The sequence below is a fragment of the Pezoporus occidentalis genome, unplaced genomic scaffold (assembly GCF_034315485.1).
Source record: "Pezoporus occidentalis ecotype Australia unplaced genomic scaffold, CSIRO_AGI_Poc_V1 ctg211, whole genome shotgun sequence".
Lineage (NCBI taxonomy): Eukaryota > Metazoa > Chordata > Aves > Psittaciformes > Psittacidae > Pezoporus > Pezoporus occidentalis.
Genome location: NW_026913976.1, coordinates 1,831,426 through 1,845,341, shown reverse-complemented (window position 1 = coordinate 1,845,341; position 13,916 = coordinate 1,831,426). Strand labels below are relative to the sequence as shown.

Genomic DNA, 13,916 nt, shown 5'->3' with positions numbered 1-13,916 from the left:
CATGCTGTAATTAAATAATACCTCAGAAGTATGCAAGCATAAATATCTTGCTTTGGAAATTCCACCTAAAAGATGAGGTGACCACACTTGACATTCTCTTCTTAGCCCTCTCAGGAAACACTGATGTATAACTGGATCATGCGCTTGAAATGCTTCCCACAGGAGCACTTCCTAGTTAGCCTAATGCCCTGGAAAGGATTCACAGAGGGGAGCATTTTACCAAAGCACATCACCCATGAGACACAGCAAGTTTAAAATGTCCTTCACAGGCTTCTGAGTCACATCAGCTTTCAACAGCCGGCCTGCAGTGGGGGTGTCAGCTTACTTCTACCTGCTGGCTCCCCACTCTTGTAAAACTGTTCCAGGTTTTTAAAATTACCTCTTAATGAGCATTTTGGAAAAGGTATTTTTTGGTCCCTTTGTCTTTGCTTCCCACTAAGTGACCTCCTTTGTCTCCAAGGTTTGGACCCTGATCCAACTTTCAGCCATCCCATTCTTGGAAAGAGCAGAAAGAGCAAACATATGCAGAGGAATGGGCATGTGTGCAGAAAACAGCCACAGCCAGCCCAGCTGCTCTGAGAACTGGGGGTGGGAATCAGAGCAATGGCTATTTTTCATGTCAGTCTTGACATGAAAACAAAAGGTCACAACCAAACTTGTGACTTACTGTGAAAATGAAAACCCTCTGGAGTCTTTCTGACTACTTGCAAATTCCAGTTCCACTTTTTGGTAGAAATAAATAGAAATATCAGCCATGCCATTCAATCACATTCCTCTTTGGATGATTAACTTTCTTCCCAAATGCCTGATTCATTATGGAATAATTGTCAACTTCTGCAGAGAAAGATTTCATTCCACCATGCAAATTTCAGTTTAAGTAATGCTATTGTGTCAGACTACATGGGGGCTAAACTGAAAAGGACTGCTGGTCCAATGAGACATGGTGTGAAGCAAGAGAAAACACTTTTAAATGCTTTTGAGTAAACATTTTTTAGCAATTTAAGGACAGTTGAGGACAATATTTGAAAGCTTCTTTTTTTTTTTCCCAGAGTCTGACAGGGTTATAAACTCTTACAGACTCTCCCATTTGAGATATGGGGTTCAGTGATAAACACAGGAGCTGTTTGGAGGCAGGCCTACTAGGCTGCCTTTATGGCAATAAGGTTGCCTGTGCTTCCATGCAGGTGGTAAAAAGCAAGTCAGAGCCAGGCACACGTGGGGTTTCTATTTTAGCTCTTTTTGGTGTTTTTTTTTTCATCAGGTGTGGTGCACAACCAGCATGCTAGTCTCATGAATACAATCTTTTTGAAATTCTGCTGGGATACAGCTGGGCTTGTTGAGTTAATCTGGCTGGAAAACAGAAGGAGGGAGAAGCTGATGCTCTGAAATCCATAAAAAGCTGGGGCAGACATGGCATTTAGCTCTCATGAGATGTAAGGGCAGGTTGCTACATAAAGGGGTGTATGTGAGATGCTCATCTGAGGAAGTCAAGTACAGCTGGCCATGTTCTTTTCTACCCAGGTCTATTGCAATGCAGTTTTCAAATTAGGGCTACAAAAGGAAAACCATCCACATAGAAGTTTTGGCTGACAGAAGAGCTTCATGAAAATTCAATCTGGATTGGGGAGGACAGGAACTATGCATAGGAACACCATTTTTCAGTTTATAGCATCATTTATTAGTTTATAATATAAGTCACCAATTAGGAGCAATTTTCAAGCATCAGCAATTCAATTTGCTTTCTTATATATTCCCCAAAGACCTACTTAAAAAGAAAAACAAACCTTTAATAGAGATAAGCATTACAAAGTTTTAAGGATGCCCTAAGCTTTTAAAAGGTTGAACATTCAAAATTAAGACTCTAAAGTAAAATAGTAAGATCTTCATTAATTATAGAAAATCACAGGAAGAACACCCAGCAAACTTCTACTTTTGCTCATGACCTCATTAGTCTTAACTCTAACTGTATTATCCGAAGCAGGCTTTCTCTGACCTAGGCCTGGGGAAATTATTCCCAAAGAGGGCAGGATTCTTCTCTGCAGGGAAGACTTACATGTTGAAAAGGGGCATGGGGAGGTTGTGGGGATGTGTATGCATTTATGAGCATGTGGAGGTGGATGTCCCCTGAATGAGGAAATCTAACTTATAGTTGGTGAGATTTACACCAGAGTTCAGAGGATCTTCAGCCAGAGGAAACAATTATCCTAAGTCCTGCTTACCAGAGCAAGTTCTTATTCCCTTGGTTTGGCCCTAGCTCTAGAAAAGAGAAAAAGGGAAAAGGGTTGCAATACTTACTATGAATGTGTGAAAACCCCTTGAAGAGATTATACAACAGTATGATAGGCAGAACATCTCTGTTTTTACTGGAGAACTTTCAGCAAAGATCAAATTCTGATGAAGCAAAACAAATATGTAGCAAAAGAGGTTGGTAGATACAAGGCAGGAGTATGAAGTAGTAAATGAGGAGGGGAAAGGCCACAAAAGCAGGATGATGAGATTAAAAGCTGAGAGAAAGAACTAGTTGTGTAACTAGGGAAATGGGACTGAGGACATGGGAGAGGGCTTAGGGGATACAAGAGAAATAAGAGTCATATTGCACAGTGATAGGGTAAGCAGAGAGAAGTGAGATATAGAAGAGAACATGTAGGCTTCTCTTTTATTACCATAAAATTGGAGTCAAGAGATTGTCAAAGGAAAAAGATACCTGTTTCCAAGACAAACCTAAGTTAATGTTAGGGGCAGGAAGCAGGTAGCCATTTATGCATAATTTTTCCTTTCCAAACCTAGCAATAAGAGTGTTTTCAGTTAAAACAGAAACAAGGCTTTGGATGACTTCACATGGCTTGTAGTACATACACAGTCTCCTCTTAAATGAGGACTAAATATACACCACTGTCCTGACACAATATTAAATTTGCCTGAAACCCTCTTACAGTGGTTAATTGCTAACTTGGATCTTGCTACACTCCTCCTATGACAAGGTTCACATTTCTAATGGCAAAAGACAGGAAGGTATTAACATGGTGTCAATGATGCAGTTGAATTTTACTTTTATTTTACAGGTTAGGGTTTATTCTACCTAACAGGCTGCTTCTAGTCAAAGTAAAACAAGAATGCTCCCTCTGCTCTTCAGGGAGATTGTTAAAATTCATTATGTTAACACATTCTAGCTCCCCATGCATAAGTATCCTTTCTCAGTGGTTGCTTGTGGTGGAAATTTTTTGTTGTGTTTTGCAGGTCCGGCTTCTGAACCTTTATCTTCTTCCTGCTCTCTCCTTTGCTCTGATTTCTCTCCCATTCTCTTATGAGACTTGATTTTTTTCAAATGCAATCTTTCTCTTTCTCTTCTCTCTTTCACACCTTCAGGTTGCTAAAAGACAGGGGAAAAATAGCAGGGAATTACAAGCAATTTCAACATGAACAATATAAAAATCATGATTTTATTTCACCACTAATGTATAATAAAATATTCCTGTCACCCACCTCAGCAAGATCATCTTTAACATGATGGGTTCAAATTCAAGGTCCCAGCAAGTCACCCCTAAACTCAGCAAGAGGCAACATGCTTTTGATTATGCTCTGCATTTGGTAGGAGGATCACCTGAGCAGAGGACTTGAAGAGGAGAGCAGACAGGAAGGAAAAAGGGAAGAGCTTTGAGATTTCAGCCCAGAACCATTGTTTCTGTTCTTTCACATGATCCATCTTTATGTGCCTGAAGGCTGTTGAGTGCTAGCTGCAAAGATCTCATTGAAAACAAGTGCTGAAGGTCATGAAGTGTCCTCCAAGCCAGGTTTGTAACAAAAAAGCAATCTGGAGGGAAGGAGATAAAATGGCATTACCTTTCCCCAACTTTTCCCTTGCCTGTGCGGTCATGGTGAATGAATTGCACCTACAGATCCCTGAAAGCAAAAAAATGCTCCCTTTGGAGATAAAAGCTTAAAACCACTCCCAAATTTCCTTCCAGATCTCTTAACATCTATTGCTCAGTTCTTCAAGATTCTTAAGTCCTTCACATCTTCCAGATGTCAATGATGACCTGGGGAATGACAACAATTTGGTCTACTTGAAAGGTAAATTAAAATACAGCTCAGCACACCTCACTGCAGATTACAGAAGGGTACCAGAATCCATATTTTGAACTTGAACTGAAGATGTATTTACACTCACTGTATCTATTGTACAATTATTACACACTCACAGACTTTCTAGCCACAGGCACTTTTAATAAATGATAAATTATAAGCCAAGCAACCCACTGGTGAGGGTTGGCATATGAAGCAATGTGAAGTTCCAAATGAAATAAATTCTGAGTAGTTCCTAAAGGGGAAAATAAGATTAGCAAATGAACTTCAAATCTTAACAATGACATAACAAAGTTGTCATCACCATAATTCTGCATATTCTTAGAGGACTGGTCATGCAAAGACTGTAATTGTGGGATTGATCATGAAATGATGCTGCTTATTGAAGAGAGGTTTTTATTCTCTCTTATTGCTAAACAGAAGATCTGTGAAGAGAGCTGAAAATTACTCTCTTATGCAAGCTGTCAGCATCAACAAACTGGAAAAAAAATAATATTTCCTTTTATTGTTACTTGATGCTTATGTCAAGAGTTATTCAAGTATAGCTTTTTCAATAGGGTGACTGAATTTGATAGTGTTCTTCTGAAACATGAAAGTGACCTAGGGTTAATACTCTTCATTCCATTTTATGATACACTAGATATTATATATCATAGTACCAAAAATGTGTTAAGGTGTCATAGAAAAAAGGCTCTTATTGGCTACTTCATCAACACAAATCACACAGAACATGCTTTTCTCAGGACAGAATGATGGAGAGAAGGATGAAATGTGGGGAGAATCCCTGGATGGCTGCATGCTCTTACATGTTCATATGTGTGCTCATATATATATATGTTCAGCTACTTATAGCAATGGCTGCTCCTGCAGCTGTGTGGTGAAACCAATGAAAGCAAATAGATGGAGTCCCAAAGGATAAAAGAGAAGCCTTTCAAACATCACTTACAGATAACACTGTATTTGGTTAAACCAGGTAGGCAGCAGTGAGAAAGGGAGCTGGGTCTTTGGCAAAAGTGAAGAAAACCTGGGTTTACATTGTCACATTTTAGGGGCACAGCTGTAGAAACCCCTGAAAATATTGCCACAGCCAATGTGGGGTCTCTTTTTGAAGATAAAATTTTTTTAGTAAGTTCAGATGATAACACTACATCAGGAATTCTCATGCAAATGATACTACCACTTTAAAAGTCTTTCCTGTACTGTAATTTGAGAAATTCTAATTCAAGCTTATCACTGCTCTTCTTCCAAGAAAGCCATAGGAATTACACCAGGGATAAAGCTGGCCCACTTGTTACTTGGTTGGTTTTTTTAGTTCTGAAGCGATCTTAAGTTGGTTGTTACCTACCAAAGAAACTGAGCGTTTGCTTTTGAGATGCAATTGTTTTTCAAAGGACTCCACAAATTCCTGGATGGAGTTTGGTCTTGTCTCTGGGCATGAGCTGTCTCCTGAAGGTGTTCTGCTTGCCTTCCTGTGGCAGTGGCATTTGACGTCCTGGTCCTCTTGAGAACCCTTGAGATGGCCTGAAGACGAGCCTTTGGTAGAAGCATGAAGTCGTGTTGTGTGGAGGGAGGAAAGCCTGGCCTGAAAAACAAGAGGTCTGTGTTGATTATTGAATATTAAAAGAGAGGACACAAGGCAGATTCTTTTTGCCACCTAGCACTCTTCAAACAATGATGCAGAATGAAGGACCTTGCCTAGACTTCTGTATCTTTCCTTTCAAAAAGAACCCCACTGCCAAGATCTTGTTTTCCAGAGGCAGCAGCAGAGTTTGCTTTTATTCCTGTTTTTGAGTATCTAAGTTTTGGCACCCAAATAAATGCTTCAAATGTAAAATGTGCTGAGTTCTGTCTAGTGCCCACTGACACTGAAAGAACCTGGGACCCTTCATGATCTCAGAAACTCAGGTCTTGCATCTGGCAGCAGGTTCTAGGCAGGACTCTCAGAAACCAAAGATCCAGTCTTTTGTTGCCAAATTAGCCTGATTCAGGGTCTGACTCACAGGTGCTCCAGGTCTTATCAAATGCTTGAATTCGTTTGAGTGTGAAAGTGACCATTTCTAGCCCAGTTGTGTCAAATCAAATTTTCAGCATGGCCTATAGGCAGACAAGATTGTCCAGGTCTGAATATTCTGATGGTTTCTTGGGCACATTTGTCCTGAACTGGTGAGGGAGCACCTTCAGGGCACTGAGGGATGCATCGCCACCACAGAAATAGTAGAAAAGAGACTTCCTGTAATTACACTTGTAGGGCTAAAGTTGGGAAGGCGTAGGCAGTTCTTTAGTTTCCATCTGGTTCAATTTTCTTTGGCCTGACATGCAGATAAAAACTATTGATCTGCATCAGCTGTGCTTAATTGAATGTCTGTAAAGGAAATTAAACTGATACGGAGCTGCCATGTCCTGTGGAGGCATGTATTGGGAAGTTTAGAAATAGACCTGTAGAAGAAGTGAGTGAGAAGGCCACCACATAGAGCCAGGCATGCCCCAAACCCTGCCAGCTGTTGATGCTTTTTTTTGGTGAGTAGTTGACCACTGATAAGATACAGGTAGTGAAAACTGTGGGAGAGAGGTGGGAGGTATCAAAAATGAGGCTCCCACAGGTGTCAGGTTAGGGCACTCCAGGCAACCAGCTGCTGCATACATGTTTGAAGGCATATATGTTTTGTGTAAGCCTGGTGCTAAGCTGCCAGCTACTGAGTAACCATGAGAAGCTCTGCTGGCTTCAAAGGACGTGTGATTGTTTATAACAACTAAAGGTCTGTCCCATAGATCCCAAAATGCTTCCTAAGAAAACCCAGGAGAAAACCCTACACTCACAGTAGATTATTGGGGGGAGCTTGTTTGGGGTTGGGTGGTTTTTTGTTTTGTTTATTTTTTAACAAACAACAGTGTAAAACTAAACTGACTTGATATAGTGGCCACATGAGTCTACAAACCTTGGACTACAAGGGACCTGAAACATCTCCTGTGTACATTTCTATTTACTCTGGTCCAGTTGCTATTATAAATTTACCAGCATAACAGGGACCTATGCAGCCTTTCTTTGGATAGTAAGGCTGTGCATCCATATGCTTGTGACTACATCACATTAGACAGGCTTGATGAGAGGTGCTAAAAATAGTAAATCTCACAGCTGACAGAAGTACCAAATACCAAAGGGTTTTCAGATCATACAGTACAGGTTCAATTTCTTTTCCAGACATAAGCTTACTTCAGTAACTAGTATTATGGACTGCCTCCAAGAGTACTGGTAATGATTTCTGCCATACTATTTTTACTTTGGTTTCAAGCCAATCAATACAGCTGTAATTTCAGTAAGGTCATATTGTATTGTTATTTTAAAAAGCATCAAAGCAATCACATTGTGCTTGAGGGGCAGTAGGACACATGCCATGTCAAGTTCAACAAGCTAAATGTCTTCTGTGTCATTTTAGTGCCATCAACAAATACTGTTTCCTGGAAATAAAAATTGTTTCTCCCTAAAAATCACTGCTATTTGTTCCTAGACTGTTTGAGGAAAGAAAAAAAAACAAACCCAGGAGGGCAACTGAAATGGGGGATGGTATTCTGTCAATTCTGTTTTTGCAATATTTGTAAATGTTTTATTTTACTAAGACATTGCTTTTTAATTTCCCTTCACAGATAGACTTGTAGTTCTTAACAAAATGACTGCAGTTCACATACTGACGTGGCAGCAGTGGTCCAGAAAAGACACAGGTCTTCCTCTGGTCTGCCTTAGTGGTCTAAGTGTAAAGCTACACATACAGATCTATGGAGTCACATTACTGTGGTTGTACTTCCTCTCACAGTGCCTTTGCCTGATACATACCACCATAGCTAGGAGGACAGCATGCTTGTGCATGTCAGCATGTTGCTATCTTACAGACACAGCCCTACAGAGGACTAGAGCCTTAATACAGCTGCTCAAGCATGAGCATTGCATGGCTTATAACTAGCACAGTACAGTAGTCTTCCTGAAAACTGAGAGTGTGTAGAACTGAGTCATAAAATGAAACTCAGTGGTGAAGCAGGTCTGGCACTGACTTTACATAAAATCCGGCTGGGTTTCTTCCTGTTCCTTAGATTTAATACATGCTTTTAATACGTGTGTTTGGTGCCAAATTGATTGCCTAGTAACATTGTAAATAGGAGCTGCTAAAGACTGCTTTAATCTGTGCTTCCCGTCTCAGCAGCTGCTGGCAACAGAGATTAGCTCTGTATCTGCACATTCTGGTGTCCACACACTGCTGCTGTCCACCCTTGCCAAGTCTCCAAACCCCAGTACCTGCTCATGTCCTTGCCTTAGCAGCTGCCCTGTGGCTATACCTGGTGCCTCTTCAGCAAATCTCCTTGGTCTCTGGCACCTAGGATCAGACCTTGACTAGTTCATAAACTGGAGAAGTGGGGAGGAGGTGAAACAAGGGAAAAGGCATGTGAAGGAAGAATGGTGAATGCTCCTTTATATCAAAATCGGTAATTTTTGCCAGTGGTGGTGTGCTAGTTTTGGCAGCGATAGAGTTAATTTTCTTCATACTAACTAGTATGGGGATATGTTTTGGATTTGTGCTGGAAACAGTGTTGATCACACAGTGATGTTTTAGTTACTGCTGAGCAGTGCTTGCATAGAGTGAAGGCCTTTTCTGCCTCTCACCCCACCAACGAGTAACTGGTGGTGCACAAGAAATTGTGAGGGGACACAGCCAGGACAGATGACCCCAAATGACCACAGGGATATTCCAGACCATATGGTGTCATGCTGAGCATGTAAAGCTGTGCGAAGAAGAAGAATGGGAGGGACCTTGAGAGTGATGGTGCTTGTCTTCCCAAGTCACCATTACCTGTGATGGAGCCCTGCTTTCCTGGAGCTGAACCTTCCTGCTATTCCTTCCCATGTCTGAACACCAGCCTGCCATGGGAAATGGTGAATGGATTCCTGTTTTGTTTTGCATGTGCATGCGGCTTTTGCTTTATCTTTTAAACTGTCTTTATCTCAACCCACAAGTTTTCTCATTTTTACCCTTCCAGCTCTTTCCCCCATCCCACCCAGGCTGTGTGGTGCCTAGTTGCTAGATGGGGTTAAACAATGTCAACTGGGAAAGCCAGAAATACCAGTTGTATTCTCAGGGGTTGTTTCTCACTCCCTTTAATACCCCCTTTTTCTGTTTGAGCCTTTATGTAAAGGCCAGTCATGCTTGGTATATCTACTTACACAACAGCTAATCTTTTGCTAATCTAGTGCCCATCTAAACCACACAAAAAGTATATAAACAAAATACTTCATTAAATTGATGAAATATAATTTCCTATTCTCTTTCCCAGTTTCTTTTGGAGGCAAGATAATTGCTTCCATCTTTTGGTCTTGATTTGAGGACTTGCACAGCTGTCAGTAAAGAAAATTAATCTTCACTGTGTCTGCACCAGTGTTCATTGTTAGCTGAAGTTTACACAGTGACCCCAGTACTTTAGGGATATTTCGGAATATCTGACATTCAGATGCTGTCCCACAGCTTCCTTTCCTTCCAAGAAGCTTATAGCCAAACATACGTTCCTAAAAAACGTTTTGGCCTAGGCTCCAGCTTATCTGTAGTTACAATATGGTGGTAAATGTTCTGTCTGACTTCAGTTTAAAACATATGTTTAAATCAAACTTCAACAACAGTCAGTTGTTCTGTTCCCTCTTTCAGCTGTTTCTTATTAGATTTTCTGCTGTGAGCAGCAATGTCTACTTGAAGGTGAATACATTTATACGTCTGTAAAGCTCTTATCAGCTCTCCTTTGCCTCCTACCTTTTCCACACAACAAATTGTCTGGGATTTAAGAAACTGTCCTGAACCAAAATGGTGGAGGATAACTAAAATGTGTCAAGCAAAGTCATGGCTGGAGACTTCAAAAAGGGTATTACAGTTAATGCTGCATGCACGGTATCTAAAGTTTGCCAGGGGAACAAGCTAACTAAAGGAGATGGAAACACATGAGTTAGTTTTCCCCAGGCAGTTTTCTCATTCAGTGTTGGCCCACAGCAACATATACAACTCTGACGCTTTTCAGGAGAGTGGAGTTGAATGTTTCAGCCTGTCTTGCCAGTGACCCAGTGAAGGATAAATATAATTTTGTGTTTCCCTCTGTAGAATGAGAATGAGAACAGCAAAAGCATTTTCCAAAGCTCATCTTAGTAATTTTTGTGAGTTATACTGGGATATTGGGCAAAAATAATTAAAAGTATGTTAATTTGGGAGTTACTCTACAAAGCTTTATCCACATTATGGGCAGGTCTATCATAATAAGATGCCACAGGAGTTTAACATTGTGTTAGACGTGAGAGCAGTGGCTCTAATGTCTTTCTACAGCACAGGAAAAGCTATAAAGACCAATATACCAGTCTGGAGCTGAAAGTGATTTCCAGCATTATGCAAAACCACCTTTTATGCTATACTGCTAGCATTTTGCTATGTAATACCAAAACACTCCTGGTGCAGATGCAGTTCATGTGGGCAGCACTGCACTGTTGCTGATGCACCATAAACCAGCCCTAGATAGGAGTCAAAGTGTGCTGGCAGTGTTGCTTTGGCAGTACCATTGTATCTGCACAAGGAACTTCTGCCAACAGCTGTGTCAGTCAGAATCTGCTGACTTGATTTTCATCGAGACAGCACTTATCATTTACGATGTTGAGACAGAAAGGGTATAATGTGATCTGCTGCTGATATACTAACTTACAGAAGAGATGCATTTTAACCTCAGTTATTATTCCTCATGATTAATAACGCTGTTCTGATAAAATGCAGATAATATTTAATTAACACTACTGTGTTTCGAATCTTACAGTAGTTTATTTGTAATAGCTGTGTGAAAAAATACACATCCAGGTGCAATAGCAAGTTTTTGCTCTCAACAAGGAGATGCTCTTTCTTGAAGATATTTCTAAGGAATTACTAGTGCCTAATTGTCTAAGTTCTAGATTTGATTTAAGACAACATGTTTTAGTGCTCTTTACTACCAACTAGTCAGAGATTTCCAATTTAAAAAGTTTGTCACAAACTTTATCCTTAAATCATAAAATCCTTAAAGAATGTTTCCCTTCTCATTCCTCCAGTCAGTTGCTGGCACTGAGAAATTAAGCAGTTGAAATTTATATCTCATGCATAATACTACTGGAACAAGACAAATTTTTGTGGGGCATTAATGTAAAGGTAAGACATAATTAAGTGTACAGGATAACTTTAGCTCATTGAACAGTAATGTCAAAATTCACAATTTTTCTGTCAGCCAACTTAATCCAATTTCTAGGTATGGATTCAGGGATGCAGCTATAACAAAGTATTTGAATAGCTATTAACCAAGTATTGAAACAAGGGGCTCCGTATCAGTATATAAATAGCTTTTGAACAAACTGAAGAAAAGAACATGCTTCAAATGAAATATATTTGTACACATGCAAATACACACACAAATATATACAAAGATGTGTTCAGCAGTTTGCCAAATGGAAAGTGATTTAAAGTACATTCTTACACTTCAGTCTGTACTGGGGACTAAAGAAATCACGTATGTGTCAGTCTCTGAAGGATAAATTTAAAATACAGTAAAATTAATTAAAAAAGAAACACTAATAAACCTGTTTTCAGGCATTTTGATGGAACCTATCAGCAAAGCTATAGCTCAGATTCTGTGTCGCAGTTTGTGACATAGGTGAAATATAATTGTAAATAACAAATGTGGATGATCAGTCCAAAACTAATGAGTGAAGATTACCTCTCCAGACTGTCTATGAATTCAAAAAGTGGGAAGGTGGCTTTGGTCTGTTTAGTTTCTCTTAGACAGATTTTTTGAAAATCAAAATTCCCACAGCTTAGAACATGGCAGATCCAGTAGAGGAGAACTTGCAAGATGAAAATACAGAATGGGAGAAAAAGAAGTTTGGAAAAGTTTAGCTGTTTTTCCCCAGTATGATAGCATTTGCTTTGTTGCAGCCATAACAATTTAAGAATATAAGTGAAAAATTGTTTGAAATGAAACATAGTATCTTTGATAAGCCAACAGATGTAGTTGGAAAAAAAAAAGAGAGAGGTTTGGACAATCTAAACATTTTTTTAGAGCTGAAATAAAAGCAACAGTCTTCAATAAAGAGCAGCTTGTGAACAGTTGGTTTTAGTTTAACTTCATTTTGGTAACCAGTTAGATAGTTGTGAGTTGCCTTAAAAACCTGCTTGTGCATATGAACTCTGCCCCTTTCCCAGATATTTTGTTTGTTTAAGACTAAAGAATGTGCTCCTACCTTAGAATTGTACTTCATAGTATAATAAGCTTTCTTATGTGTTGTATCCTTATTTTCTGAGTCAGATGTTTAAAAACAGGAGGGATCACATTCTTTGGTTTAAATTACACCTGCAAACAGCTAAATCCCAGGGAGTAAAGCATACAACTTCCTGGGGGCAGCGTAGTTGCAGAATTAGGTCCAAGATTTAAGAACACATATGGGGTTATACAGTTTTATACATGAGACTCGTTAAAGACAACGTTTATGTATGCCAGTTGCCAAAATGCTTTTACCTCTGCGGTGCCATGCTGAGCACACAGAACAAGACTGTGGTACATAGTTAGGTAGTTGTTACACCCTTCTTACATTTCTGGTTCTATCATCCCTTATCTTGGAGTTTGCCAGTTTTCTTGTATTCCAAAGGTGCTGGAGGCCTGACCCTGACAGGCAGCTAAGTTCAAAATGCAACTAACTGCCGCCAGCAGGAACTGAACTTAGTTGGCAAGGTGTATCATACTCATTCTCATGCATCTCTAGAGCCAGACTCCAGGGGATGCTTACGTTTATACATAAGCCACACACATACAGAGAAAACTGCTCTCAGCTCTTACCGGAAGGGAGGCTCTTCTTTCACTAAAGAGTTGAGTCTGATGTTTCTTCTGGCCTCTACCCTCTTTCTCATTATCATCAATCAAATTGTGGCCCCAGAAGCTGCTCATCCATTTTGCAAAGGAAATATCATCATCCTCTTCATATTCCATGTACGGGTGTTCCAAACTTGGGGGGGGTCTCCCAACCAGACTGGGAAAAGCAAGCTCAAATGCTGCTACCAAGCCAATAGCCTCACACTGTTCTGTCAACAAGAAGAAATGGAGATGGAGTTTCAACCAGTCTTTCTGCACACCATCCCCCAAAAGCCCAACCCACTGCAGCCCTTGGCACTGTTTAAACATTAAGTCAATCTTTTTTCATCTGTTTTCAACGAGGTTTCTTTTAACATTTCCATTACAGTGATGTCCAATATGACACTGCCACAGGGGGCTGGTGGGAAGGGAAAAGTGTTGGCTGCTCTCTGTGTGTTGCTGTTGAGTGCTGTCAATACCAATGGAGAATTATCTGCAGTTACATGCCTGGGAGGTGTGTACATGAACCGAAAGTAGGCTTGTGATTTTGAGAAGCAGAACCGATATATTGACAATGTCCAGAAATGGACACAACTAACTAGCCCTGTGGGAGGAAGGACAAATGGCCCATTCTTTCCATGCCACCCTCTCTCTTGACTTCTGTTGTCTCTGCTCTTTCTTTGATATTCAGGAAATGTGGTCTGTCTAGGTAGAAGAAAGCCCCCCTAAAGAAACTGCATGATCATTTTTGGGTTATAGCCGCCAACATGAACTTGTATCATCTGCTTTTCACTGCCATACTAGAGTTATGGGAGACCCTGCCTCATTTTGAGGCACACAGTAAAAATTCATCTGATTTCTCCTCACCAGCCCTGGATATAAGCCATATAGACCCTGACTATACCACAAAACAGAATAGGGCTGGGGACTGTTTCCTGGGACCAAGTGGCTAG

The 13,916-nt window shown here is 40.2% G+C and overlaps 1 protein-coding gene across 1 annotated transcript; it reads right to left on the bottom strand.

Moving 5' to 3' along the window:
* Positions 1-1,483: 1,483 nt before the first annotated feature.
* Positions 1,484-13,198, bottom strand: LNP1 (leukemia NUP98 fusion partner 1). The gene is made up of 3 exons (XM_062619570.1): positions 12,952-13,198; positions 5,429-5,665; positions 1,484-3,370 (listed from the first exon to the last, which is right to left on the bottom strand). Exons 1-3 carry the CDS (start codon positions 13,099-13,101, stop codon positions 3,167-3,169), a joined length of 591 nt encoding a protein of 196 aa, XP_062475554.1. The 5' UTR covers positions 13,102-13,198; the 3' UTR covers positions 1,484-3,166.
* Between the last annotated feature and the right edge of the window lie 718 nt (positions 13,199-13,916).

What these genes read in the sequence shown, in the direction of transcription:
- LNP1 (XM_062619570.1), bottom strand. Translation starts at nt 13,101, where the DNA reads ATGGAATATGAAGAGGATGATGATATTTCCTTTGCAAAATGGATGAGC. An exon ending in AAAGAAGAGCCTCCCTTCCG is followed by an intron (nt 5,666 to 12,951) that starts GTAAGAGCTGAG and finishes CTTGTTTTTCAG; the next exon opens with GCCAGGCTTTCCTCCCTCCA. An exon ending in GCAAACGCTCAGTTTCTTTG is followed by an intron (nt 3,371 to 5,428) that starts GTAGGTAACAAC and finishes CCTGTCTTTTAG; the next exon opens with CAACCTGAAGGTGTGAAAGA.